Source organism: Macaca mulatta, chromosome 7 (genome assembly GCF_049350105.2).
Source record: "Macaca mulatta isolate MMU2019108-1 chromosome 7, T2T-MMU8v2.0, whole genome shotgun sequence".
Classification (NCBI taxonomy): domain Eukaryota; kingdom Metazoa; phylum Chordata; class Mammalia; order Primates; family Cercopithecidae; genus Macaca; species Macaca mulatta.
In genome coordinates this window covers 89,977,004-90,004,740 of record NC_133412.1, presented here as the reverse complement: position 1 = coordinate 90,004,740, position 27,737 = coordinate 89,977,004, and the positions used below count along the sequence as shown (strand labels likewise).

General features: G+C 44.9%; 2 protein-coding genes across 14 annotated transcripts in view; one reads left to right on the top strand and one right to left on the bottom strand.

Annotated features, from left to right (window-relative positions):
- The first annotated feature begins 251 nt into the window (after positions 1–251).
- LYSMD4 (LysM domain containing 4) lies at positions 252–6,187 on the top strand. Its single transcript, XM_077940455.1, is given in 6 exon segments — positions 252–313; positions 1,611–1,900; positions 2,197–2,240; positions 2,243–2,260; positions 2,419–2,444; positions 3,862–6,187. Coding segments are annotated over 5 exon segments (891 nt in total). The 5' UTR covers positions 252–313; positions 1,611–1,706; the 3' UTR covers positions 4,471–6,187.
- A 10,723-nt stretch (positions 6,188–16,910) lies between these two features.
- The window catches only part of MEF2A (myocyte enhancer factor 2A), a 160,900-nt gene continuing 150,073 nt past the window's right edge, over positions 16,911–27,737 (bottom strand). For 12 of the 13 annotated variants that reach the window (XM_077938236.1, XM_077938238.1, XM_077938233.1 and 9 more), the window contains 3 exons: positions 26,558–26,684; positions 22,642–22,768; positions 16,911–21,008 (listed from right to left, as the gene is read on the bottom strand). In XM_077938236.1, coding sequence (XP_077794362.1) covers positions 20,636–21,008; positions 22,642–22,768; positions 26,558–26,684 — 627 coding nt within the window. In that variant the 3' untranslated portion in view covers positions 16,911–20,635. 13 annotated transcript variants of the gene reach the window in all.

Below are 27,737 nucleotides of genomic sequence, written 5' to 3'. Positions count from 1 at the left end.
GGCGGCTGGGCGGGGCCAGGCCACTTCCGGGTGTGGAACCCTGCCCCCGCCCTGAGCCCCGCCCTAGGCCCCGCCCCGGACCCTGTGGGTCCCGGCATGAACTCTCAGCACAGCCAGGCTCGCTCCAGTGCCCGCCCACCGCTGACTTCATTGGCTGCCTGCCCAACCTCGCCCCCTGGAGGGCCTGCTGATGTTCGTAGCCAATCCTAAGGCGCGGCGGCGGCGGCGGCGGGTCGCGGGTCGTGGGTCGCGGGTCGCGGGTCGCGGGTCGCCGGTCGCCGGTTGGGGGTTGCGGTGGAACCTGGGCGCTGAGGTACTGGGGCCTGGACGAGGGGACCGCGGTCTGGCTGGGGAGCTGCGCGGGCTCGTGGCGGTACGGCTGCCTGGCCTCGCTCGGGTTTGCGGGCGGGCAGCCCCTCCCCGGGCTCCTAGGGGGACCCTCCAGCTGGAGGGGCGGTGACCGCGACTGTCGAGGGCTGGCCCCAGGTGGCTAGGGTTGGGGTCAGAGGTCCTGCCTTATGGAATGTTAAGGCCCCGCCCGTGGAGCCCTAGGGCCGGGCCGCTCCCTATTTTCCTGTGAGCTGTTGTTGAGGCGCCCCATCCTTTCGCAGAAGGGACTCGGAGGGAAGCGGGCCTGAGAGCAGCTGCAGCCCCTGAGCTCGGACGCGAAGACTAGCCCCGCCCCCGGGCTGCCGCCGAGGTCCTGCAGGTGACCCTCAACCCCTCGAGGACCGCCGGCCGCCTCCCTCCTCTGGGCAGGCTCAGGAGTCCGCGGAGCGGGGTGTGCGCCTGTGGCCCTCGAGGGCGTGGGCGGGGAGTAGGGGTCGAGCTGGGGCCACAGGCTGTCCCCGCTTGGCCTGCTCCCCTGTGGCTCCGAAGCCAACTTTTTCTGAAGTTGTCAGTCCGCGTGTTTGAGATTTCGTTTCTGGAATCTCACCCGAACAATTTGGAGAGAGGAACAGGGGTATTGTGGCTTTGGCTGTTGACTCAAGGTGAAAATAAAAACCAGACATGGGGATGTAATGAATGCAGAGTGACCCGTGAGCAAACTGGACGATTTTCTCCGGCTGACAGGCATTTATTTTCCCCCTAGCTTGCCCCATATGCTATGAGTTACACTATTGTCAAAATAAGAGCAGTTTAGTCCCATAGTTCTAAGCAAGAGTCCTTAGCGTTGACCTTCTTAGTGAAGACACTTTGCAATGTGTAAAGCATTGAATACAAAATTTTTGTGCAAAGGTTCTGAGTTGAAGATTCTCAGTGCACGGAGACCGGCAGCAGCCTTTACTTTCCATTGCAAGGATCTCAACTTACTACTCTGAGACCAGAAGTAGTTGTTTCTTTACCTATGTGGGTTTGGGGGAGACAGCTATGGATGAGGAATAGGGACAGAAAAACGTATGCAATTAGAAAACACAAAGGGTTTTTATTCTGCCTATCTTCTTCCATCTCAGCCAGCATAAGCACATTCTTTTTTCTAGTGATGGTATTTGTTGAGTATTTGCAGTGATTTGGGAAAGGGATACTCTAACAAGACACTTCTCTTTAAACAAGGCGGTGGAGGGATGATTCTGTCTTCTGTGGAATTAACCCTCGGGCTTGGTTTTCAGTGAAGAAAATGAGGCACAAGGAATTGTTAACCAAGACCTTCCAAGGCCCAGCTGTTGTCTGTAGGACTCCGACCAGCCACGTATACACGTTTAAGAATGGCAGTGGGGACTCGGAGGACTCCTCTGAAGAAGAGTCTCACCGTGTGGTTTTGCGGCCCCGGGGCAAGGAGCGCCAGAAGAGCGGTGTCCACCAGCCTCACCAGGCGGGAGCAGGTGACGTGGTGCTGCTGCAGCGGGAGCTGGCCCAGGAGGACAGCCTCAACAAGCTGGCTCTGCAGTATGGCTGCAAAGTAAGACACCCCTCAGGGGCTCTGCCCCACTTCGTTTCAAGGAACACGGGGAACTCACTGCAGGGTGGGGGCCCTTGCTGTCCTTCTTAACCCTGCCAGGCCATCAGGAGAGGCCTGCTGTAGCAGCCAAGGACTCCCCTATTTAGCCAGAATTGGAAGGCAGAGGGGGAGTACCTTTAGTTCCTAACCCTGGCCCCCAAAGAGTGAGGGTTAGTACATTTCCTTCTCTGCAAGGGACTTCTCCTTTTTCTGTTTTCTCCACACTGGAATTCTGAAACCTTTTTTCTTCTTTCGAGCACATTTTATTTTAGACCTAATGGGGCTGGAAATACCAGGCAGAATTTATCCCAGATTTCTATGGTATGCTTGCTTTTCTTGCTGCTTTTATTTTTCTGAACCTTTCTTGGTGGTAGCTTACTTGACTGGTAAAGTTTTACCTTATCTCTTTAAGAACTGCATGATCTTTTGTATGCTGTGTATCTATGTAACCCTGTTTTTCTCTTTAATTATGTTTTTAGCATTCAGAGTGATTAACAATGGCAAAGTAAGTAGGAAAGTATTTCTAGAATTGCTGCATTTTCTCCTAGATTGTAACTATTTCACTTTGCTAACACTGCTACAAATGTCTATGGCCTTCTCTAAGGGTATATAAGCTACTTAATTAAAAAAATTTCTTTCTCCTACAAGCGTCTTATCTAACAAGGTCCAAATGTCTAAAACATGTTGTGTGGGGTGTTGCAGTCTTTCCCAGGGAAATAAACAGGTGGTCTCCGGGGACATATAGTGGTCTTTAAATTGTACTAACATTTATATTCGGCTCCGATAAACAGCTTCTGCAGGCATACTGTGTGGCTTACAGAACATGGGCTGAGAAATGAAGCCCATCCTACAAAGACTGGAATAGATGGAGTAGGCTTCTTGGTATGGTGATGTCTAAATCTGTAAAGACTATATAAAGCCTTTGATAAGTGATCAGTTTTCCTATTCGAAGTAAGTAAATTTGCTCTTAAGTTTGTTAAAGGCAGAGACAGAAAGATCTCAAGGGTCTCATGCATTAGATTCAGGACATAGTAAATTAAAAATGTCCCCTACTTCGATTCAGTTACAATAACAGCAGTTGCTGAATAATTAAAATAATGGAAATGATTGATTTGAATATCTGTTGGCTGTATTCACTTGCTAGTTTAAGTGGACTTATGTGTTAAAAGTTTAGAGTTCATCTCTGATGCACTTGGAAAGTTTTCAAACATTAGTTTGAGGGAGGGGCTAGTTACCCTTTGACTTAAATTTCCCCCTGCTTCTTAAATCTTAGTGTTTGATTATGAGAGGAGTTTGTCATGAACTTTGTTATTTGATAAAACTCACAGCATTAGTCCTTTTTCCTGACAGTTAAGTACAGTAAGTCACTTTTAATAAGTTTATATGCCCCACAGTGTTTCTGGGAAAGAAAATGCTGAGGGCATATCTCTCAACTTTATTACAGGTAAACTGGATTCTGAGTGTGTCTGCAGAGCTGGCTGAGGCTGTGTGTTTGGTGAACGCTAACATCTCGCAGCTACTTAGTTCTGGCATGAGGGGAAGGCAGGCAGATGGGGGCACTATTGCCTCAAAGGTGGAAAAGGCTGCAACATTTATTTTAGTGCCATGGTTGTTTCACCTAAAGCATTTTGTTGCAGTTACACTTTAAGAAAGATCTGTTTTTCAAAACTGATCTTAAATTGTTCAAACCTATAAATCTTTAGGAATATCTGATTACTAAACTATATATTGAGGCTGAGTGAAAGCCAAAAAGAAACTTTCAGCCTAAACTAATGTTGTGTATAGCTGCAGTTTTCCAGTCTTCATCAGATTAAGTGAAGAGGGCTTGAATCATCACCCTGAAAGATTAAGAGCCACTTTTTGGAATGTTATTTTTAAGGGGCTTCACATATTTTATGATGTTTGTCTTCATGCTTTCCTAGGTTGCAGATATCAAGAAAGTCAACAACTTCATCAGAGAACAAGACTTATATGCTTTGAAATCTATTAAGATTCCAGTGAAAAACCATGGGATCCTAACAGAGACCCACAAAGAACTAAAACCCCTTCTGAGCCCATCTTCGGAGACCACAGTGACTGTGGAACTGCCAGATGCAGACAGAGCAGCCACAGGCACCGATGCCCAGGCTGATCAACTGATGGATTTCTTTAAGGGGATTGACCAGAATATTGAGCGTGCAGTGCAGTCAGAAATCTTTTTACATGAAAGTTACTGCATAGACACCTCGCATCAGCCACTGCTCCCAGCTCCTCCGAAGATGCCAATGAATGGTGCAGATTGTGGCATTCAGTGGTGGAATGCTGTTTTCATCATGCTTCTAATTGGTATTGTCTTGCCTATCTTTTATTTGGTCTATTTTAAAATACAAGCTAGTGGTGAGACGCCTAATAGCTTGAACACAACTGTCATCCCCAATGGCTCGATGGCAATGGGTATAGTTCCAGGGCAAGCCCCTAGACTAGCAGTTGCAGTGCCAACCATCACTTCTGCAGACAGCCAGTTCAGTCAGACCACCCAGGCAGGGAACTAAGCTTTTTTTTTTTTTTACAGAATCAGGCCAGCTTTAGCAGTTGGCTGTTGATATACCTCAGCTGTCATCGGCAATGTCCTAGGGGTGCTGCATTTTGCTTCCTGGGAAGGATGGACACTTTTCAGAAGTCATTGCAGTATTCTCAGTTGCACTGGCCCTGGGAATGGCCTTGCCCAGTCTAAGCCGGCAGGATCTAAGATAGCAGCGACTTCAGCCTCTATCCAGAGAGGTGCAGCAAGAAAGCCATTTCCATGTGACATTTAGTGGACTGGCCATGTGTTCATAGCAGCACTGTGTGGGACCCCAAGTTGGACATGCTCGGAGGGAGAGAAATGGCCTCTGTCAAGGGACCTGCAGTGTGAGAACCAATGGGATCTGCACGGATCGTGGGGCTGTCGCTGTATCCTCACTTGCTGTGGAGTGGGGATTGCCTCTGAGAAGGAGTGTTCTCTGTCTCCCTGGCAAAGGTGCTGTGGAATAGCCTTGGCATGCCACCCTGTTTTGGAGAGTGACAATTACAGTTGTAACAAGCCTACTTCATATTGGTCCCCTCAGTTAGCCTTTTTGAGGCAATGCCATTTCTAGAGTTGAAAAAGCCGTGGACCCAAACTGCTGCACTGTTGAATAAAGGGCTGTCCTGCTCCTGTCCTTTTAGAGCTGCTTGGTGTGACACACAGGCATCTCCCAGGCCAAGCACACACAGGCTGTGCCCAGTTCCGCAGGAGCTGTCCCACAGTGTGGCTCCCTGGCTTCTCCCAGTTGGCCTTCTCAGAAGGAGCTCTTGCTGGCCAGTGTTTGGAGGGGAGGATGAGTGCCTGTCACTGAGGCTCCACCATGGGTGGCATCTGAAGCTGGGCAGTCGCCAGGCCTGCGCTGAGAGCCACAGCCCCTGTGCACACCTAACACGGCACGCCACCTGCTGCTTCCCTGGCTGGGTTCTTCGGAGCTCCAGAGCGAGAAGGCCGCTTAGTCCTTTTTCCCTGGGTGATGTCCCTAGAATAACACTATATACAATGTAACTCACAATGTTACAGGACCAAAGGTTTGATGGAGGGGCTAGAGGCGACCCTTGTGAAAGGCGATCGGACCACCTGAGGGAGGAAGGGCTTGCAGTTTTCCCAGCCCTTCTTGCTGCCAAGGCAGCAGTGGTGCTGTGGATGGGCTGGGGACTGCTGGGCAGAGCCTGCTACTGCTTGGGAGTTGGTGCTACCCTGTGGCATGGAGGGGTAGGAGGGCCTGAGGTGGCTGCTGGCCCAGCCTCCAAGAGTGCTGGACAGGAGGCAGACACTGCCCAGATGCCGGATGGAGGGACAGTGATGGCCTTTGACGCATGAGGCCTGGAGAGAAGTTTCAAAGGTCTCACCATGTAAGAGTGATTTCCGATTTCTCTCCTTTCAGTTGTGTGAAAAAAAATTGACCTGGGTTCCATTAGCAAATTTAAATCGTCTTCAGTCTTAAATTAGAGACCAGAATGATCTTCAGGATAAAAAGAACTTCTGAATCTTTGCAATAGGAAATATTTTGATCATGCAAGTGCTTTTCCAGCCAAATGTCTGTTCTCCGTGTCACTGAGGGCCACAGATTCCTCTAACATCTGTCACTGTCACTTCACCAGGCAGGCCTTGGAGTTCCATGGCAAAATCGCTTTTGTCAGACAAAGAATGTATCCTTTACTTTTCTCAAATGGAATAAAAATAATTTCTTCTGTGAAGGAAAATTGATTCCTCCTTTTAATTTTATTTGTTTATTTAATTTTTTTTGGAGACAGTCTCACTCTTTGCCTCAGCCTCCCGAGTAGCTGGGATTACAGGCACACATCACCACGCCTGGTTAATTTTTGCATGTTTAATAGAGATGGGGTTTAGCCATGTTGGCCAGGCTGATCTCAAACTCCTGACCTGCCCACCTTGGCCTCCTGAAGTGCCAGGATTACAGACGTGAGCCACTGCACCTGCCCCAACCTTTTAAAATTTGGGGATAATTTAGCATTGAAAGATGTGGGACGCTGCTGGAGAAGATGGAGGTGTCTGTCAGGAGTGAGGCCTGTCCCCTGCACCTGGCCACCAACTCGGGGCTTGTACCGTGCCGAAGGTTACTCGGACAGGTGCAGGACAAAGTGGTAACCAGTGCTCTAGGGATGATTGATCTGTATACAGGCTTTAACATTGCTTTATTAGGTGTACATAAGAAATACACAATACTCACTTCCTATTCCATATGTTACGTTTTCAGTGTCTTTGGGGAGTGAATGTTTTAGAGAAATAGTTAGGTTTGCTATCTAGTCTCCAGTCTTTCTGGTTGGACTATAGTGCTGACTGTTGACGCCCAGGGAATCTCCATTGTCAAGAAAATGATGCTTTAATTTTACTCTGGAGAGAGAAAGCTGCAGGGACTAAGCAGATGCCCCAGGGTCCCTCAGAACCTCCACTGCCCAGCAGAGGTGAGGAAGGTGTGGCCCAGCCTAGGTGCATGTTGGGGGAACAGTCAAGGCTTTGCCATGCAAGGTGGTCTGCACTGCAGTGGGTGGAGTGTGGAGGGGAGGGGTGACAGGAGACATGCCTGAAGTCATGGAATTAAGAGCCACTTGGGGCTGGGCGTGGTGGCTCACGCCTGTAATCCCAGCACTTTGAGAGGCCAAGGTGGGTGGATCACTTGAGGTCAGGAGTTCGAGACCAGCCTGGCCAATATGGTGAAATCCCCTCTCTACTAAAATAGAAAAATTAGCTGGGCCTGGTGGTGTGGGCCTGTAGTCCCGGTTACTTGGGGGGCTGTGGCACAGGAATGGCTTGAGCCCAGGAGGCAGAGGTTGCAGTGAGCCGAGATCAGGCCAAGATCTGGGAGATCTGGGAGACAAAGCGAGACTCAGAAAAAACAAAACAAAAAAACAGTTGAGACAGTGGAAGCCTGGGCTCAGCTGTAGGAAAGGCCCAAAGAGCCATGACCATTTCCTCTTTGGGAAGGACTGGGCTGCAGCAACAATCATATAAGCCATGGTGCTCCTTGGATGCCACAGTGTTCTAAGAGCTTCATACGCTCACCCACTTTACCTTCACTACTTCCCCACGAGGCAGGCATTTCTATCCGCATTTTACAGGTGGAAAAAGTAAGCTGCCTATGACCACACAGCTGGTAAATGGGGGTGTTTGGGAGCCTGTGCTCTTAATCCCTTTCTGCTCAGCCACCTGCTTGACAGTCCACTGTGGGCCTGAGGTAGGACACCCATGGCATGATCCAGGCTCACAGAACATGGGGGATGCTCAGGGTCTCCCAAGTCAGGGCTTCGGGAGGGGACAGCAGAGAAAATTTCTACTGGCCCACCTGGGGTACTGGCCTCACAGTGGTGAGAAAAGTTAGATCCATTGCCTGAATCACAGTAATTGTAGAATCAGCATTTACCTGCCCATTTTCTTGGTGCAGAATCAACTGGATTTAGCCTGTGAGCCAATGAACCAGGCCCCTTGACTTTGAGAAACAGACTGTCAGGAAAGGAGCCTCCCTTAGCTGCTTCCCTCCCAGCACTTAATGCCTTGCGACAGCTCTTCCAAGCTTATTTCCAGAGACAGGGTATGGCTGGCTTCAGGCCAGGCAGGGGAACGGTGCTGGGGAGAGTGTGGATAGCATCCACCTTGCCTGTTCTCTAAGTTTGGTAGAGTGGAGCTGCTGTGAGGAAAGGCAGCCTCCTTGCTCCTGCACTGCCAATCAGACACCATTGCCCCTGGAAGGACCAGTGTGGTGATGAAGTGCAGCTCCAGCCTGTGACCTGTTTCCCTTCCCATTCCTGCTCAGAACTTGCAGAGAGATTGCACCACAGAGCCAGTGAGGAGGCAGGGAGTCCTTACCACAACCTGGGGAGACTTTCTCACACCTTTGGAAAACACTGGGTTATTGTACATCACCATTTCACTATCCCGAATAAGGAATATGGGCTACTTTCCATCCATCCATCCATTACCTTACAGAACACCAATTATACCAAGAGGTGATGGGATAACATGACATGGCCCCTGCCCTCAAGGTGCTTATAACCTAGTGGGATAAGACCTATGCCAGGGCTGGGCGTGGTGGCTCACGCCTGTAATCCCAGCACTTTGAAAGGCTGAGGTGGACAGATTGCTTGAGCCCAGGAGTTCGAGACCAGCCTAGGCTGAACGTGGTGAAACCCCATCTGTACTGAAAAATTACAAAAATTAGCCAGGCACAGTAGCATGCGCCTGTAGTCCCGGCTACTTGGGAGGCTGAGGTGGGAGAATGGCTTGAGCCTGGGAGGTGGAGGTTACAGTGAGCTGAGATTGTGTCGCTGCACTCCGCCAGGGCATCGGAGCCAAACTCTGTCTCAGGAGAAATAATGAAACTTTTAAAAAAGACCTTTGCCAGAGAAGAGTTATGGTAGAACATGCCCCACAGAGGGAAATGTATGACAAGTGGTTAATAAAACAAAGGGTTTTCTGGAGGAGATGACATTTCCTTAATCAACATCTGAAAGAAGGCTGGGATTTAGTAATATGGCAGAGGATGGTTCTTTTCAAAGAACACTGTTGAGTGTGAGCGAAGGCCTAGAGGCTGGAAACGGGGGATTATGTAGACAGGGAACTGTGAATAGTCTGGTGGCCTGGCATGAAGGAAATGTAAACGGAGCTGTGGGAAAATGCTGCAGTACTAGTTTGAGGCCAGGTTCTAGGCAGCCCTGAATTCCACACTGAAGTGATCTGGACATGATTTGATGGACAGTGGGAAGCTATTGAAAGGCTTGGAGCAGTAGAGAGTTGATGAGCACTGAAGTGAAGAATGGTAGTCACAGTTTTGGAGAGGCTTGGTTGGAGGAGTGGAGACCTTAAGAGCTGATTATCTCAATTTGTACTCATGGGATTTTAATTTATAGAGGTGATGCATGACAACATGGAGACATTGCTTCTTCCTAATGTCATCGCAAGAAGTTTTACTACTTGTAATTCTCAAGAGAAGGGGGCACACCAGGTCCCACAGGGCCACATGGGGGATGCACCAATGTTGGTCAGGAGGCAGAAAGGAGCCAGGGGCACGCTCAGGCCACAGCCTTCATCGTGTTTCTGTGGGAAAGGGAAGGCAGGGCAGGGAGAACAGGCTAGTCCCGGGAGCAGCAGTCTCTCCTCAGTCAGCAAGGCCCCCAAAGCCAGAGCATCAAGAATACAGAAGATAAGAACCGGTTTCTACAATAAGAAAGAGTTAATACAATTGGCTTTGTGAGGAAGGGATGCCGAACAGACAGATGCAGAATCTAAGAAAGCCCAGAACAGTGATGCGGCTTGGAACTGGCAATGTGATTCTGAGGAGCCTTGGTGTGGCTTTCTTCATATTTCTGTTTGGGACTCATTGTTTCTTGGATCTGTGGATTTATATAGCTTCATCTAATTTGGACACATTTTAGCCATTATTTCTTTGAAAACTTTTTCCTCATCATTTCCCTCCAATTATAGAGCTCATTTGTATTTTCTTCTGTTTTATTTTGGATAGTTTCTATTGTTGTTTTCCTTTGTAGTGTATGTCTAATCTATAGTAATTCCATTCAGTGCATCCTTTTTTTTTTTTTTTTTTTTTTTTTAAGACAGTCTTGCTCTGTCACCCAGAGTGAAGTGTACTGGTGTGATCTTGGCTCACTGCAACCTCTGCCTCCTGGGTTCAAGTGAATCTCCTGCCTCAGCTTTCCAAGTCACTGGAATTACAGGTGTGCACCACCATGCCTGGCTAATTTTTGTGTTTTTAATAGAGATGAGTTTTCGCCATGTTGCCCAGGCTGGTCTCAAACTGACCTCAAGTGATCTGTCCACCTCGGCCTCCTAAAGTGCTGAGATTAGAGGCGTGAGCCATCAGCCTCGCCCAGTGCATCTTTTACTACAGGTCTTTTTAATCTCTAAAGGTTCTATTTGGGTCTTTTAAATATCTTCTATTTCATCATTGTGTTTATATATTCTGACACATGGAGTATATTTGTAAATAGCTGTTTTAACATCCTTATCTTCTAATTCCATCATTTATGTCATTCTGGGTCCATTGGTTGATCTCTCCCCCCATCTGCCTCCCATTATAGATTGTATGTTCTTGTTTTTCTCTGTGCGTGGTAATTTGTTGTTGGATGCTAGACATGGTGAATTTTATGTTGTTGGATGCTGGATTTTGTTGTCTTCCTTTAAATAGTTTGTGCTTTGTCCTGGGGCATGGTTAGTTGGAATCAGTTCCATCCTTCCGAGGCTCACTCTTCTGCTATGTTAGGGCAGGTGTAGAGCAGCGTGTAGTGAGGACTCATTCAGCCCTGCTCCCAGGGCAATGCCTTCTGAAGGTTTTTTCAGTCCTGCTCCTGTGGTGATGCCTATTGTTTTTTTTGAGACGGAGTCTCACTCTATCGCCCAGGCTGGAGTGCAGTGGTGCAATCTCGGCTCACCGCAAACTCCACCTCCTGGGCTCACGTCATTCTCCTGCCTCAGCCTCCTGAGTAGCTGGGACTATAGGCACCCTCCACAACGCCCGGCTAATTTTTTTGTATTTTTAGTAAAAACGGGGGTTCACCATGTTAGCCAGGATGGTCTTGATCTCCTGACCTCATGATCTGCCCGCCTCGGCCTCCCAAAGTGCTGGGATTACAGGCATGAGCCACTGCGCCTGGCGATACCTTTTTAAGATTCTCCGAATGCTGTGTGTGTTAGGAGGTCTCATGACCTGACACACACAGCATTAATAAACCTAGTTAATAATCACCTAATAATCTATCTGGTGGGAACACAGGTTATTCCTGGCCCTGGGTAAGCTCTGGGAATTGTCCCGCCTACTTTTTATGTTGGCGCTTTTCCTTGACTCTGTTATTTCCTCACATGCATGTACAGCCAAAGACTTGGGGGAATCTCTGCCCAGCTTCCCCCTCCCCAGTACTGTGCCCCCACAAATTCTACATGCCTCAGACTCCAAACTCCATCTCCTCAACTTGGCAAGGCCACCTGGCTCTGTCCTAAGGTTTGCAAACCCTCCAGGTGGTGAGCTGGGGCACTCATCAGTTTCACCTGGTTTTTTTCTAGTCTCTGAGAAATCACTGTCCTGCACTGCCTGCTGTCCAACGCCTCATATGTTTTGTTGGATTCTTTAAGGTGAATGAATACACCTGGTTGCTGTTATTCTAATATGGCCAGAAGCAGAATATCATAGGCCAGGGTCAGGGGAGGGGCAGCCAAAATGGTGGCATGATGGGGCAAGACTGGTTCTGAGGCAGGGCCAGGGGAGCAGGCCTGTCAGTGGACTCTAATTTGTGAGCCTGGACTGGGTCATGGGACAGGAAGCCAAAAGGGGCAGATTTTCTTAGAAAGACTTAGGAACAGATCCACTAAATTCCATGCACTGTGAAGCGGACAGCTGCTCTGGAGGTGTGTGGTTGACTTAGTTCAATCAACATGACTACATTCCCCCGTCAAGTGCCAGGCTCCCTGTATGTGACAGTCTTAGCCCAGCTGAGTAGTTGGAAAGAAAGGATAGCCCATGTACCAGTCATCCAGGCAGTGGCAGTGTCACCCTGGCTCCTTATTGCCACTTTGAGATCACTGCTCCTCCCTCCTCCCTAAATCCTCCAGCTTCTTTGAAGCACGTGTTATCAGAACATAGTTCCTGCCCCATTTCCTTGTTGCATCATCTACAGATCTCCTGGTCACTTCCTCTCCTTCTCTGATGACTTTAGCACCCGTCTTCATCCTTCATATCCCTGCAGGTCAGTGCTTCCCCATCTTCTTCAGGTTGTATCACATATAGAAAAGAATCAAATATGTCTAGCACCCCGAGGTAAACCAGAGGGGATCTGACGGTCTTCACATGAACCTTACTGTCTTAGATAGACAAAGGGGGCAGTGGTAGTTTTGTTCCGTTTTGGTTCATTTTTGAAACGGGTGGTAGAAAAGCATGCTTTTATGCTGATAGGAAAGATCTAGGAGAGAGGGAGAAATTGATCCTGCCAGAAAGAGGGGATAGTTGCAGAAGTGAAGACCTTGAGAAGGAGATGAGACCCAGGATACAACACAGAAGGCTTGGGCTTAGATAAGGGCACCAAGGTCCCTAGACAGTGCCTGGAGGGAAGATTCCTGAATATCACGTGGGAAGGTGAGGTCGGTCTCATCAGATTGCATCTATTTTCTCAATGGAAAATGTGAGGAGAAGTAACCAGCTGAGAAGAGAAGGAAGTGTCTTGGAGGTGTGAAAGGAGAGGAGATGCAGTAAAACAGTTACGTCTGAAAGGGAGGAAGCCAGCATGCTAGGGAGCTGCAGCTGCATCTCTGGGCAGTGTTGAGAGCCATTTACAAATCATGGTCATGAGGAATGAAAATAGAAAGTCCAGAATTAGCCCCTTTACTCAGTAGAGTAAAGATGAACTTTTTAATAAATGTAGTGGGACAAGTTGAGAGCCTTTACATTTTTGTATTTTTCTTTTTGTAGAGAGGAGGTCTTGCTGTGCTGCCCAGGCTGGTCTCGAATTCCTGGGCTCAAGCAATCCTCCCACCTCAGCCTCCCAAAGTGCTGGGATTATAGGTGTGAGCCACCACACCTGGCCATAGAGAGCCTTTTGTAAACACATAAAATTAGATCCATATATAAGAACAAATTCCAAATGGATCAGCAATCTGAAAGTAAAGGATGAAACCATACTAGAACAAGAATACATGGGTGAGTTCCTCTCTAACCTTGGTGTACGGAAAGTATCTCCAAATGTAACTCAAAATCTACAAGCAATGAGATTGATAAATTTGACTCCACAAAAATAAAATTTTGCATGACTGAAGTACCACAAAAAAGTTATTCATAGCACATACACCAGAGGGTCAATATCCCTAATATAAAAATACCCCTTACAAGTTGGGGAATGAAAATAAAAAAAATCTAATAGAAAAATGGGAAAAAGACAGGAACAGAAATTCACACACTCGAAAGAGATTAAAATGTTCTCAAACATATGAAAAAAATGCTCAATTTAAGGCAAATTACAACATTGAGATACACTTCTCAGACTGGTAAAAATAAAAAATATGACTGCACTCTGTTGGCAAGGATGTCCACATCCACTACTGGAGGAAATGCAAATTGATACATATCTGGAGGCAAATTTGGCAATACCTTGCAAAACTACACGTGAACTTCCTCAGCAATCCCACCTCTAGGAATCTATCCTGAAGATATATCTTTAAAAACACAAATATACACGTGTAGGGCTATTCACTGACGACTGTGGAATATTGGGAACAGCCTAAATGCCTGCACATGGGTTAGCACTATGGTACATCCACATCCTGGATGAAAACATCTATGAACTGATCACTCTAAGGAGTGATTACCAGATAGACTATTAAGTGGAAAAAGCAAAGCTGCTTATTTGTACAAGTACTAGTTGTCTCTAGGGGTTGGTGGGAGAGGCAAGGATAGGAATAGGCTAGCAGGGGTGAAGAGAGAATGTTTTTCTGAGCATCTTTTTTTGTATAGCTTGGAAACACAGTAATGTTTCAGATACTATTCATATACCCCTCAAAATAAATCATTAAAACCAACTAGGATGGGGGAGGGTGCCGAAAGTGAAATACAACACGAACAGATGAAGCTAACCATGTTACAAATGAGTAAGATAACCATACTGAAGAGATTGGAACTACAAGTAACTGGAAACCACTGTCTTGACTGGATAGTGTAAGGCCAAAGGCAAAACCACAAAACCACATAAATGCTCTCATCTAGTCAGTCACTGTTCGTTGCCTACACAGGTGCGGGCAGTTCTGAAAATAAGTGTACACTGGAACTGAACAATAAGTAAAAGGACCATAGATAGTAAGAGCTGGGTTCCCTACCACAGGAGAAAGAAGTTACAAATGAGGAAAGGCTAAAAGGAACCCTGGGGCATTGAATTGGAATCCAAAGCATTAGTGGAAACCATGGCTTTTGACACATTTAGGTAATTAGGAATATGGATGTGTGTGTGTGTGTGTGTGTGTGTGAGAGAGAGCACAACTACATGTATTTCCTTGTGGTGTCTGCAGAAAGAGCCCGAAGGAGGTGACACCCTAGTAACAATAATCACATCTAGTGCCCAGATCTGGTTTCCAAATACCATTCTCCAATAAAAGGAACCAGGAATTGTGGAAAAAGTGGTTGACCCAGCAATACGAGTGTGGAGCATCTTGTAGTGCCAGAAAGGACATGCTAAAGGGGTTGGAGAGACTCAAATTTAACATGGAAGGCCACCTGATCGAGCTCCTAATGGCCAAAGCTGGAACAATTGGAGGAGCAAAATAATGACAGTACTGGATTCTAACCCACAGGAAAAATAAAATCCCTGAGTTCACAATGATATGAGTTAAAGAAATGAAAGGGGTCGGCTGTTCCTCGCAGCAGAATTCCAGTGAATAAATGTGGAAGAGAACAGGCGGCTACCACAGCTGTAGACAAGATGCAAAATTAGGGGGTGAAAATATAACCCTGCATAGTCTCAAGGTATCTCCCCCAATATATGTATCAATTACAAAGGGAGAGAGTGTAACTTTTTACACTGAAGAAACCCTGTAAAAACCACTGAACCAAGTGATCAAAGTTAGTGTCACCCGGAATAAGACATCAACATGGACTCCATGATGCATTAAGGACACATGATTTCTGTGGTATTCTTGCCAAAATGCACAACTTCATTCCAATCATCACATCAGACAAATCCACAATGAGGGGTATTAGACAAAATAACTGATCAGTACTCAAAAGTGTCAAAGGTTATACAAGAAAAGCTGTAACAAGTGACAAAGGGAATGTGGGATCCTCGATCGGATCCTAGAACAGGCATGAGTGGAAAAAATGGGGAGATTCAAGTAAGTTAGTGAAAAATGCTGTATCAATATTAATTTCTGGGTTCTCATACTTGTACTATGGTTATGTAAATGTTAGCATTAGGGAAAGCCCGCTGAGGGATATGTGGAAACCACGTTATTTTCCCATCTCTCTGTAACTCAAAAGTTGAGTTCAAAATGAAGTGTATATAGTAAGTAAAAAAAGGGGGGACTGTGTAGTGAAACCAGTTACTACAACTGATTTCTTTCTTCCACAGCTGCGTTTGCTTTGGTTAGCTAGAAAGCAGGCACATCGTGCATCTCTAAGAAAGTGACTGGAGTGTAGGCCCTGGCCTCTAAGCTGAGTAAGATGCCCTGTCAATTTGGGTCCTCTGGGAAGCAAGACAGATGAAATTAGGAGCACCAAAGCTTTACACCCCAGCTATGTGCACTTGGGGCTGGGGCTGCCTGGGAAGAGCTCGTCCTCAGCCCAAAGCCTGCAACAGCTGGGATCAGGGCTTACCTCACAGATGGGGCTCAGCAGCTCTCTGTGGGATGAGGACACGAGCCCACTCGACCCAGAATATCTGGTGTTTTACGCCCCAATCTGAAACCTCCGGGCCCCGTGGAAGATGGGAAGAAACACTCCTCTTCCTCTCAGTTTTACAACTGAGTGGTCCTTGGGGCCGCTTGTGAGCACTGGACCACCGACGGAGCAGGCTGCGGCCCATCAGCTGGCACAGGACTCCAACTGAAAATCATCTTGGCTGGTGCCACAGAATCGGCCTGAAAACAAGATACCGCCTAGAGCAAGGCACTCAGGGGAGCCAAGCAGGAAAATGTAATGAATTGATTTTAAGTAGCTGCAGCTGTGATTAGAGTATTTTTAGCCACAGGACTCAACCAGCTTTCAAAACCTGCTAATAAGAGCCCCGCTGTAGCCAGCACAAAAATTTAGTTTTCAGTTTAACACCAGGAATCTGCTTAGCTAGGAGTTGGCTTAGAAGGCACATCAGAAGGAGAGAACATTTTCTACTGAAAGTTGAAGATTTTTCATTTTCTAGCTGAATTATGACAAAGGGAGATGACCATTAAGTACCTGCCAGCATACTGGGACGTACACCTATCATTTTTGAAAAGAAAATTCAATTCATGCCAGTAAATCTGTCTTCTGCTGCCTCTAGCTCAGCATCATGTACGTATTTTGGGCAAAACTAATCATTTCACACCCTAGACTTTAGAGAGACACAGAATCTAACGATGGTTCTAACGCACCCACCCCGTCTAACACGCTTTGGCATATTTTCTGAGAAGCAGTTACTGGAGGCCGAATGGATTCCATTCATCCACAGCGCTGTGCATGCAACAGCTGGATTAGGCCCCGTTGGGACTGCATGGCCCACTGCATCCTACAGGCTCCAGGGCTGCCCAGGAGGGATGGCCTCCGACAAGGGGGAGGAGAGTGGGGGCGCTGGGACGGTTTCCTTGACCCTGTCTCAACCCAGAGAAAGGGGCCCTGCAGGTGAAAGAGGTCTTTGTGAAAGGAATGAAAAAGGAGAGGGCTTTAGGGGAAGGGGCGCCTGGTGGCAAAGCCAGCGCCTTGTTTCCCCAGGCAAACATGACAGAGTCTCGATGCACAGTAAGAGCCAGTCCGTCTTTACTGGAGTGAGTGCGGGAGACAAACAGTTTACAACAACCTTTAGCATTGTCTTCACCATTTGATAAAAAGTTCACTATTATATTTATTGTATAATGAAGAAAAACAACACATTCAGGGAAAAATTGAGATTAACTTATTTTTCTTAAAAGGTTCATCTCAAGGATGGCAACAAAGTCCAGCTTGTGCCGCCAAACGGTTTTACATGATCAAACCGTGTACAGCTTCTTGTGTGAACTGTTGACTACAAACATTTACCAAATACATAAATCTCTTTAAAAAAGCCATTTTAAATATAGCAAAGCAGTGTCTTCTTGCACAGCAAAGTGAAGAAAGTTTCTACAGAGAAATAGAAGTTTTACATTTGTAAAATCTTTTTCACATTCTAATCATCTAGCTTCTTAAGATCCAATGCCAGGAGTTTTCAGGTTCCTTATTTACTATGTATTTCTTGTGCGCATGATGGTTAATAGAGAAATTATGTTAATGCATTACTAGTTGTCCTTCTAGTTAAAGGAAATGGTAAAACATGTATTGTTCTTTTAGAACCCCTGATTTAGTCTACAACACAATGGACATAATTGGGCTCAAAAGATGGAGTTTTGATTGGGACCACCTGTGTACACACAATGGTGACTTTCACTCGCAGTGGAGTGGCGATTAGAGTACTAAAGAAGTACAGCTGTTGGAAACTGTACTTTAACCAGTGCAATTTACTCTAAGCTTTTTTTGCTTTTGTTTTTTAGTAATAAAATACTTCTGGAGGGATAAAATTTTCTTGCAATGGTGTCTCATACAAAACACGAGTCTAAAAGGGTAAGAAAAGACGGTTCTAAAGCAACACCATTAGCATTGTCCCCGCTCTAGGCTGGTTTCCACCCAGAGATGTGGATGTGGGTGTGTTCACACATGAGCGTCTGGGTGAGAGATGTCTGTCAAGTCCATATGCTCCATGCCACACTGGGCGTATGGGAAAAAGGTTAACAGTCAAATATTCGGTTCCTGAAATGGAATACATTGTTACTTGGTCAGTGTAATTTAAATACAAACTCCGAGCCTTGAGTAATATTATTTTAGAAAACAGTAGTTGTACTGATTATAAACCTGCATAGAAAGAAAGACTATTGAGATACAGTCAGAAAAGCCATCTCATAAGGCACACAAGAAAATAGACAGTAAATGTGAATGTGTTAACTCCTATTCCAATGTACAGCAGAAGTTCATGAACATGCATAAATAATAACGAAGGAATCACTTAACACTTTCAAAGCTATAAATGGTTTACAAAGTGGTAAGGATTATTTTGGAACTTCAGTGTTGGGAGACTATCTTGTTTGGATTAGGTGTGGTCTTATGAAGAAATGTGCCTGTAAGTAGCTCAGTAAAATAAGTACATTTTTAAAGAAAAATCCTTTCTGAATAAGAGCCAAATGTCTATACTGAAGAGAGGAGACAGCATGTCATCCTCCTTTTTTTGGCCTCTCTCAAAAGTTACTGCCCAAACTGCCATGAGAACAGAACCTCCAGTTTGCAGCCTGTGGTGCACAGGTTTCTCCTGCACTGATCACACCTATGTGTCAGTCAGGAAATCTGGCTGATGACTTGTCACAAACAGCAAATGAGGAAAATGTCAAAAGGAACATAATTTGGGGGTGGTGGTGAGGGGAACAAAATGTACGTAGAAATTGTAGGTAGCTGCTCAATACTGTTTAAAATATAAAATAGCAATATTTAAACCCTTGAGTTTTTCAGGAAAAGGAGTATTTAAAAATCTACAATGAAAGATATACAGGACTTTGAATTTTGCTCATGGCACGAGCCCAGTAAGTGGATGAACTTGCTATCATCCATTAGTTGTCTTCCTGAAAGAATAAGGCCTTGTTCAAAATCCAAGCTGAGGGTGGCACTAATTCCAATTAGAATGGCAAGAGTCATGCCAAGGACCGGCACCTTAAGAGCGTTTCTCCCCGCATACCAAAGCTTTATCTCTGCGATGTGCAGAAGAGCTGATAATGATAGGATTTTGTAACCAGCTGCATCGTTCTGTTTTCAGATGGTCAAGGAAAAAAGATCCCTTTCCCCACGAGTATTTTCCCCTAATCATTTACCACTTATAAAACCTTTGTGCTCATCTACTATTTTGCCATTTTCTCTAATATTAATTAAATTAGGTCAGCTTTTTCTACTATATTTTTTTCCTCACAAAAGGCAAGTTTTAAATAATGCCTTATAAAATTTGTTACAACACATTTTATACTTATGCAGGATGAACTTAACACCAATTTTTTTGCCACTTTGCTATTTATGTACACATATAAAATATATAATGATGCTCAACCCATACAGCACAAAGATTACAATGTAACATCACACATTCACCACCAGTGAGGGGAGAAACCCCTTTATACAATCCTCTGAAAAAACTGGGCTAATAATTAAAATCCAAAGTACAGTATATTTAACAAAATAGTAAATATTAAACAGTGAATACTTAATAAAGGACCTCGCCTTTTCCCCCCAAATTGGCGGCAATCCACAAAAATATACTTTTTAATCTGGTGACCATACAATACATAGGTACTTACATCAAAGGTGATAATATATTTAAGATGCTATATACACAAAGAGTTTGGCTCAACTTTTAATTTACATATAGAATAAGTGTTCATGGCTTTTTTTTTCCAAGGTTCTGCTTGCAAGATATTTTTGTTTTCCCCTCTTAAAATAAAACTAAAAAGTTAAACCAAGATAAAGCTATTCTCTAAAAAAAAGTTACAACATATAGCTTTGGCTTATATAAATAATTCATAGCAGAATGTGTTCAAAAGTAGTGAATATAATTTTATATATAGTCATCAATTCATAAGGGTGTTTTCTTTCATATAAAATATACATGAGCTAAAATCAGTTTCTTTAATTTTTAAGATATGAATGTAAAAAGAAACTTCTGACATATTCCAATTATAACTTAATATATTAATTTTACTTTGTTAATGCTCTATATTTCTAGGCTAGTATTTTCTGAATATCTCATGCGTGTTTTCTATTCTCTTTCTTTATTAGCTAAAGATCACTTCTTGACCCAATACATTTTTGCACGTGCAAAACAGTTATGTGTGGGGCTTTTTTGTTTTGTTTGTTTTTTAATATCAACAGCCCTTTCCCATGCACCCCTTTGCAACAGACACCCATGCCAGGTTGGATAATATAAATGACATTTTATGTACAGTATTGCTTTCTTGGTTCCTGCTTTTCTACTGCTCTGTTCTACAAAGCATTTTCTCTGAAGTAACTACAGTCACCGCACAGTTAAATAAAACAAGTAGGGGGCCCTCTAGGTTTCTGCAAGCTAGTGTGGGAGAATTATATATGGGTACACGTTTCTCTGCAAAAACTGGTTATCTTTATGAAACAAGTAGTCCAAGAAGTGCCAGACTGGTCTGTGCCTACAGGGTGCTTTGTCTGCCATGGGACACACATCTGCAGACCTACAAGGAGTTTGCAGGTAAGTGCCTGATTCTGTGTATGTAACACACACCCACACATACACACACACTCACACCCACATACATATATATGTAAAGGGATATATATATATGTATGTACATATAAATATATTTAACTCATGTCCTTATTTACCGATTTAGATATGTAGGGCAGTTCACTGCAGTAACACAAAAGTACAAACATCAGCCTGGAAGCCTTAGGTCACCCACGCGTCCATCCTCATTCGCTTTACAGAAGGGCTTTCTCTGTCCTCAGTGTTTGGGGGTCGGCCAAGCACAATTGGAGAATGGAAGTCGCCCCGTGGATCCTCCCGATCACTGCCATCATAGGAGCTACTAGAGCTGCTCAGACTGTCCACAGGGGAGCGCCCCATTTCCTGTCGGGGCTGGGGCTGCGGGGGTTGTGGCTGTGGCTGCGGCTGTGGTGGCGGCGGCTGCTGCTGCTGCTGCTGCTGGAAGCCCGATGGGGTCATACGATCCCGAGGAGGTGAAATTGGTTCGGACTTAATGTTGATGTTTTGGTTGGTATTAATGGATAAATTGGAACCCTGAGATAACTGCCCTCCAGCACTGAAGGAAAAAAAAAGAGAGGTCAATGGCTTGTGAGTGCCTCTGCAAAACTGGGATGATACAGTACAGACACTGCCTGACGGAAAAGGGCCCAGAGTCTGAAATCTTGTCAGAGTTCCTCAAGACTGGTTTGGGTCATTTCCTTCCGTGCTTGGCACAAAAGGAAATCCCGTCTTCCTGGGAGGAAAGAAAACAGCACCATCGAGCCCTTACGTTACTTGGTTCTGTTACCCACAACGTTGGTACTCTTGCAGCTGAAGTATACAAAACAATGTCAGTGTCTTAATGCTGTGCAGGGACCAGAAAGACAGAGGAACAGCACAGCAGCCTCATCTGCACACTGTCTCTTCTTCCTCAGCATCTGCTCACCATCTGCTCTGGCCCTGTGACAGGGCACATCTCTTTTATCCTCACAACACCTCTAAGGTGCAAGTCACACCATCCTCATTTTCCAGATGAGGAAATGAGGAGCTGGCTCAAAGCAGTACAGGAGGACGCAAACAGGCTGTTCCCCAGGCCTGGGCTCTGAGCCCTTTCCACTTGCTTTTCCAGGTCTATTTTTAGTGTATTCATTTAGGATGCTCAGGACAGGCCTGAGGGCCAAATCCTGTGTAGGCAAATTTCCCTGAGATACTCTGCTCCTTTTTCCATGACATAATTCTTAAGAAGACCACTGATAACAATCCTCATTGTGCAGTTACTTCAGAATGTATGAGGGAAAGGGACTGCTGAGCTCAGGCTCTCTGGGGACTTCCTGGGCAGAGGCTAGAGGTCTGGGGTATTCCTACTGCCCTGATCAGAGGCAAGGCAGCCAGTCTTCATGGAGGCCAGCTGGGTCTGCTATGTTGTCCCCTCTCTTGGGACACTCTCCTCCACCTGCTCCATGGGTCTACTGTCATCCTGGTTCCACAAAAGCCCTGTTCTTTCTCCCTGCTGTTCAGGGATGTCTGGCCTCATCTGGGCACCAATGTAAATCCTCTTTGCTTATATCCTTACACCCTGCCCATGAGGAATGTTCTCTTTGTGAATGAGGTTTGGTGTGTGCATTGGGCTGGGATCAATCACACAAATTCTATGGAGTCTGACTGATATAGAAGATACCCTGCCCCCAGTTTTCCTTCTCTATGCCCAGGGAGAAAGCAGAAGATACAGCTTGTCTTCCTACTCTTGTCTACAGATACTTGCCAAAGCAATAAATGGCAAGGGTGGCGGGGGGGGCCCGAATGCCTACAGGCTGCCTTTCAAGCAGGGGAACCAGAGGCAGGCGCTTAGAAGCAGCGGTGCAGCAGGTGGCTTAATCACTGGTCAGCGGGTAGAAGGATGGTGCATGTGGGTGATACCTGTGCCTTTGGACCCCCTCAGATCCCGGTTGAGTCTCTCTACCTCGGGATGTCCCTATGGGAGAAGCCTTGCTTCCCAAATCCCTTCAAAATGCCTAGTTTGTCAGTATCCAAGCTACTATCTAGAGCCATGTAAAGAAAATATTTTCTCCCAACACTTGTCTCTACCTGAAAAGGAATCACTACAGGATTCCTCACACGAAACTCAACAGAGCGAAAAAGGCTGTAACTGATAGGAGAAGAGAGTGTGTCGGCCAGGAGTAAAGATGCAGGGAAAACTTCTAGTTACTCACACAAGAGAGCTGAGGGCTGCTTGTCCTAGGTGGTGCTGCTGCCAGGCCGACACCTGTCCCAGCGACAACATTCCTGGCGAGTTGAAGCCTTGCAGAGCTGACAGGTCAGCGCTGGTCAGTGAATAATCTACGAAAGAAGACAAGACAGCTCTGCATGTGATGGAAGGTCCACATGGAATCTATTTTTTAGATAGCTACTGCAAACGCTCCTACACTGAGGCCAGGCATGCTGGCTCATGCCTGTAATCCCAGCACTTTGGGAGGCCGAGATGGGCGGATCACTCGAGGTCAGGAGTTTGAGACCAGCCTGGACAACATGGTGAAACCTCACATCTACTAAAAATACACAAATTATCCAGGCATGGTGGCACATGCCTGTAGTCCCAGCTACTCGGGAGGCTGAGGCAGGAGAACTGCTTGAATTTCACCCAGGAGGCAGAGGCTGCAGTGAGCCAAGATCGCACCACTGTGCTCCATCCAGCCTGCGCAATAGACTCCCTCTCAAAAAAAATAAAAAGTTCCTACATTGAGAGAAGCCAGATACTTCACAACAAAACAACATACATGTGGGTCTAAAATCCAAAATCTTTTCTTGGAAGATTTTACAGGATCTAGCCATATTTAGTTGTCTGGGATGATTCAAATAAGAGGCCATCATTAAAGAATGTTCTGTACAATTGTTATTTTAAATATGCCTGCCGCTACCCTTTGGAACAAACAGAAACAGTCAAACCCAACCAGAGTGAGTTTGAATCAGCAAGTCTTAATGAAGTAAGGGGTTGGGGGACAGGGGACAGGAAAGACAGATTCCCTTCACATGGGGTGCCAAGCTTAGTGACATCATTACACAATTAATTCACTGCATTTGTTTAAAGTACCTAGACTATCACAAACTCCTTGACAGCATGCAAAATAGTTTCAACTTCATGAAAAAACTTGGTGTCCTAGAGTATAACCCAGCTCATATCATATGAATGCTTCAGTCATAATCACTGGGACCAAGATTTAGGACGTTAGTTATCACTCACACGGGGAGTTATTTCAGCTCATCATAACACTTGTCTTTTCCATTTGGTTCTAAAGAGAGGTGGCAAAACTCTTCTACTTTTATCTTCTTTCTCATGTCTCAAGAGAGGTGTTTAAAGAAGTTGGTCTTCCTAGTGAATTAACATGTTAAAAAAGGAACTAAGTTGAAGCAACATAGCTGGTGCTCAGCGCTGTCCTGATTCTGCCCTTGTCATTCATTCTATTCTATACACTCCCATGGGCTGGGGCAAGGGCCTGCCACACTGATGCCTTCCCCAGTGCTCCCTCCAGCCCACACTCTCTTTCGACCTCTAGGTCTTTTAAACGACCTGCATGCCATGTCCATTTGGATGCCACTCCAAACGCCACAAATCTGACATGGCCTGTCCCTTCCTGCAAACCTGTTCCTCCTTAAGTACTCTGTCTTAGTACATGGCACCAACATGCACCCAGCAGCTCGTGCAGAAGCCTATGGGTGTTATCCTTGCTATTTCCCCTCCCTCTCACTCCCCCCATCAACTTCCAGATCTGAGCAATTCTATCTGCTCTCTCTCAAGCCTGCCCAAGTCTCACCATCTCTACTGCCACCACTCTAGTCTATGCTATCAACACACATTGCTTGGACCACTACAATAGCCTCTGATGTCGCTTCCTGGCATTGCCTTGTAACCCTATATATAGCAGCCAAAGAGATCTTTTCAAAATAACAAATATGATCATGGCACTCCTCTACTTAAAACTTTTTTATGGCTTCCCAATGCTCTCCAGACAGTTTCCAAAATCCTTGACATGGTCTACAAATCGCTACTTACTTCTCTAGTCTCAATTCTAACCCACGTTCTGTTCCCATTCCTTCAGCCTTGTGCCGCCTGTGAACTCCTAGCCTTTGTACAGGCACGCCCTCTCCCAAGAGCACTCTACCTCTTCTGCCTGCCTGAGTCATGCAGGTTCCTTCATGTCCAAGCTGAGATACAGCCCTTGACACAATTGCAGCAGCTTGACCCTAGTGCTATGTGTCTTGTGCCCTCCTCCTAGGCTCCACTGTTGACTCTGCACTCCTGTATTTCCAGTGCCTGGCATAGTGCTTACCACATAGTAGCTGCCTGATAAGTATTTGCTGAATAGATGTGTGAATAAGTTAAAAATAACATGGTAAACTTAAAACAGAATAAGTGTTATGAGAAAGAGAACAAAGATAAAGTCAGTCAAAAGGTGGCATGAGACTGACGCTAAGCGACTGATGATTTTGAGAGCCTGCCTCCATTTTTATACGCTTTGGTAATTCCTTTTATACTTTTAAAAAATAAATTCCCAATTCAATGGCATTTCTGAAAATAAGTATAGTGGAATTTCTAAGTATACTGAAAAACCTGTAATGAAACACTCAGTAAACCATAATCTAAGACCTAGTTCAAGCTCCCTCTTCTCAGTCAATACGCCTCTGAACATTATAGCTTTGCCGTACCTTCTCATTTCTCAGAGTATAAATTCATAAACACAACAATTCAGGACTTCCCCTCCATGGTTGCCCACTTAGGTATGTCCTGTCTCCTTGTCTAGAATAAACTTGGAGAAAGGTATGTCCCTAGCATAGTGTCTCTCATAAAGCAGGTGATCAGTGCATCGAAACAGAATTTCTATGAATCCATCATCCCTGGCTTTGCTCTGGAACCTTGTTCTGTGCAAGACACAAATAACAGGCTATGATTCACAGTCCCTAAGATAGTATGCAGTCAACAAATTTGGGCATTATTTTTCATACTAATTGTTGGAAAAGTAATGGATATTTCCTAAGAAGTTTTTTTTTTTTTTCCCCAATGAAACCTTTTATTGTTTGTTTTAAAAGAACTACTTAAAAGTGGCAATCAAATGTTCTCAACACTCTGCCCCCTCAGGTAGCTGCAGACAGCAGTTTCAAAGTACTGTGCCAAAGCATTCACCCTGAAGGCTAAAATCAGACGATCTTTACCACAGTCTACTTATGACACTTAGGAGAATCATAAAAGAATAACTTCTCTGCATTGCAGTCTCGGAGTAATTGGCAAGGTAGAATTTATTGCCTTCTTCCTCTGAAGCATCAGGTGTTTGGCTCAGTCGATGAGAAAGTGAAACCACATGTGTTTTCCACTTCTTCTTAGATTGGTAAATTTAAATGAAACCAGCTGCCCTCGATTCTCCATACAGTCTGCTTGGCTAAAAGCACTCCTACAATCACTGTAATATTCTTAAATTTTCCTAATACAACCCCAAATTAGGGCATTTTAAGATGAAATGCCTAACTAAACATAAATGAAGGCAAAACTCCCCTCAAAGGCAGAGTGACTGGCTCTGAGGAGGAACCAGAACAGTCCTTGCTTTGCCCCTCAGGAGCGCAAATGACATGGACCAAGCTAGTGGTTACAGGGAGGAAAACAGCCTGTCAGACATAGTCAAACATCGGCCACCTCCCGAAGTCTCAGGTCCAAAGGGATTCATGTCTTTCCCAAAGCACGTTAACACAGCATAAAGACAAACATCTTATTTTAAAAGTCTGGAAGACTGTGATATTGTTTAAAGAGAAACTACATCAACAATACTCAAGCAACAGGCTGCTACCCTCTTGGCTTGATGTATGCCACCACTTTGATATTATCTACATGGGCTTTTTGTCAGGGGTAATTGAAAGTTCACGATGGAGAAGCAGAAATAACTTATTCAACTCTGACACTATCAATTTTGTTTGTAATTTTTTTCAAGGCTAGCACATTTAAAAATACATCTTAATTTAAATCTAAAAAACTGGAAATAGTTTATTTCAATAAATATACTTTAAAAAAAAAATCACAAAAGCACACGTTGATCACAAAACAGAGAGAAGTACAACCTATGGAAGGCACCAAAGCAGGCTCACCAGTGTTGTAGGCAGTCGGCATTGCTGAGTACACAAGTCCCTGTGGAGGCAAGCTTGGGGTTGTCACAGACACGACTGGGGTAGCAAGAGGTTGAGTGGCTTGAGAACTACTTATCCTTTGGGTATTCTGTGAGAGATCAAAAAAGAGAAAAAGTGTTCTTATATGGTATTTATGTTGACTTAAAAATAACTTTCAATTTAAAAGTGACATTTTTCAGTTTTATATGAATGTCATTTTCTGAAGCAGTGATGATGTGAAAACTTCAAAAATACTAGTGAGAACAACTAAATATTTGATTTGAAGAGTCATATTTTTACATTAATTCTCCTCTTAAAATAGTTTATTAATGTTAGACACACCACGTTAAAATAGGAACTTATGTTACAGGCATTAGCACTTCTATTTGTTAGCACAAAATGAGGACGTGATGCCGCTACAAATACTGTCAGACTACCCTAAATATATGTAGGTTTTAAATACCTGCTGATGGCAAAGGTCATCTGTATATATAGGGATTGTACGTCTATGAGTATAGGAATCAAAACTACTTTTCTTTGCGGCATTTACATGTTAACATAGTTTGAAGTCATGGCTTATTGAGTGCAGCTTGTATTCTTATTTCTTTCTCTCCAATCATGCAGTTGACCTATTTTTTAACAACAGATTCAGATATGTATCCCTTCATGGTCCCCTGGCCTTCTGTAGGAGACGCTTTGAGTAGAGCATTTTGAATCAAGTACTGCTGACAGGGCTGTGGAAGAGCAATATTAAATGATTGCCAACTGGATGCATCTATGCAGCATCCTATCCATGCTGGGAATGGATTAAAAAAATCAACTATTAAATAATCCAGTTAGTTTAAGATAGTCATTGTCCTTAATGTGTAGGAGTATGACAGAACCAGTTTCTCACCAAACTGGCTTAAGGTAACAGTTTTCCAAAATCTAAGATCGGAGGAACACAACAGACTCTGTGTCACTAGCACACCAGAAAGTCACAGCACAACTCTATTTGTTTTTTATAAATTATGTTACAGCCTGATAACTGACATTCAGGGATCTGAGCCAAATCAGTAAAGTATAATTCAGTGCCGTTGAGATTATGAAGAGTTAGAATGTGATTCCATTTTCTCTACCACAATTTTCAAAAGAGTACATCAGACAAAGGCCTTTGGCTAGA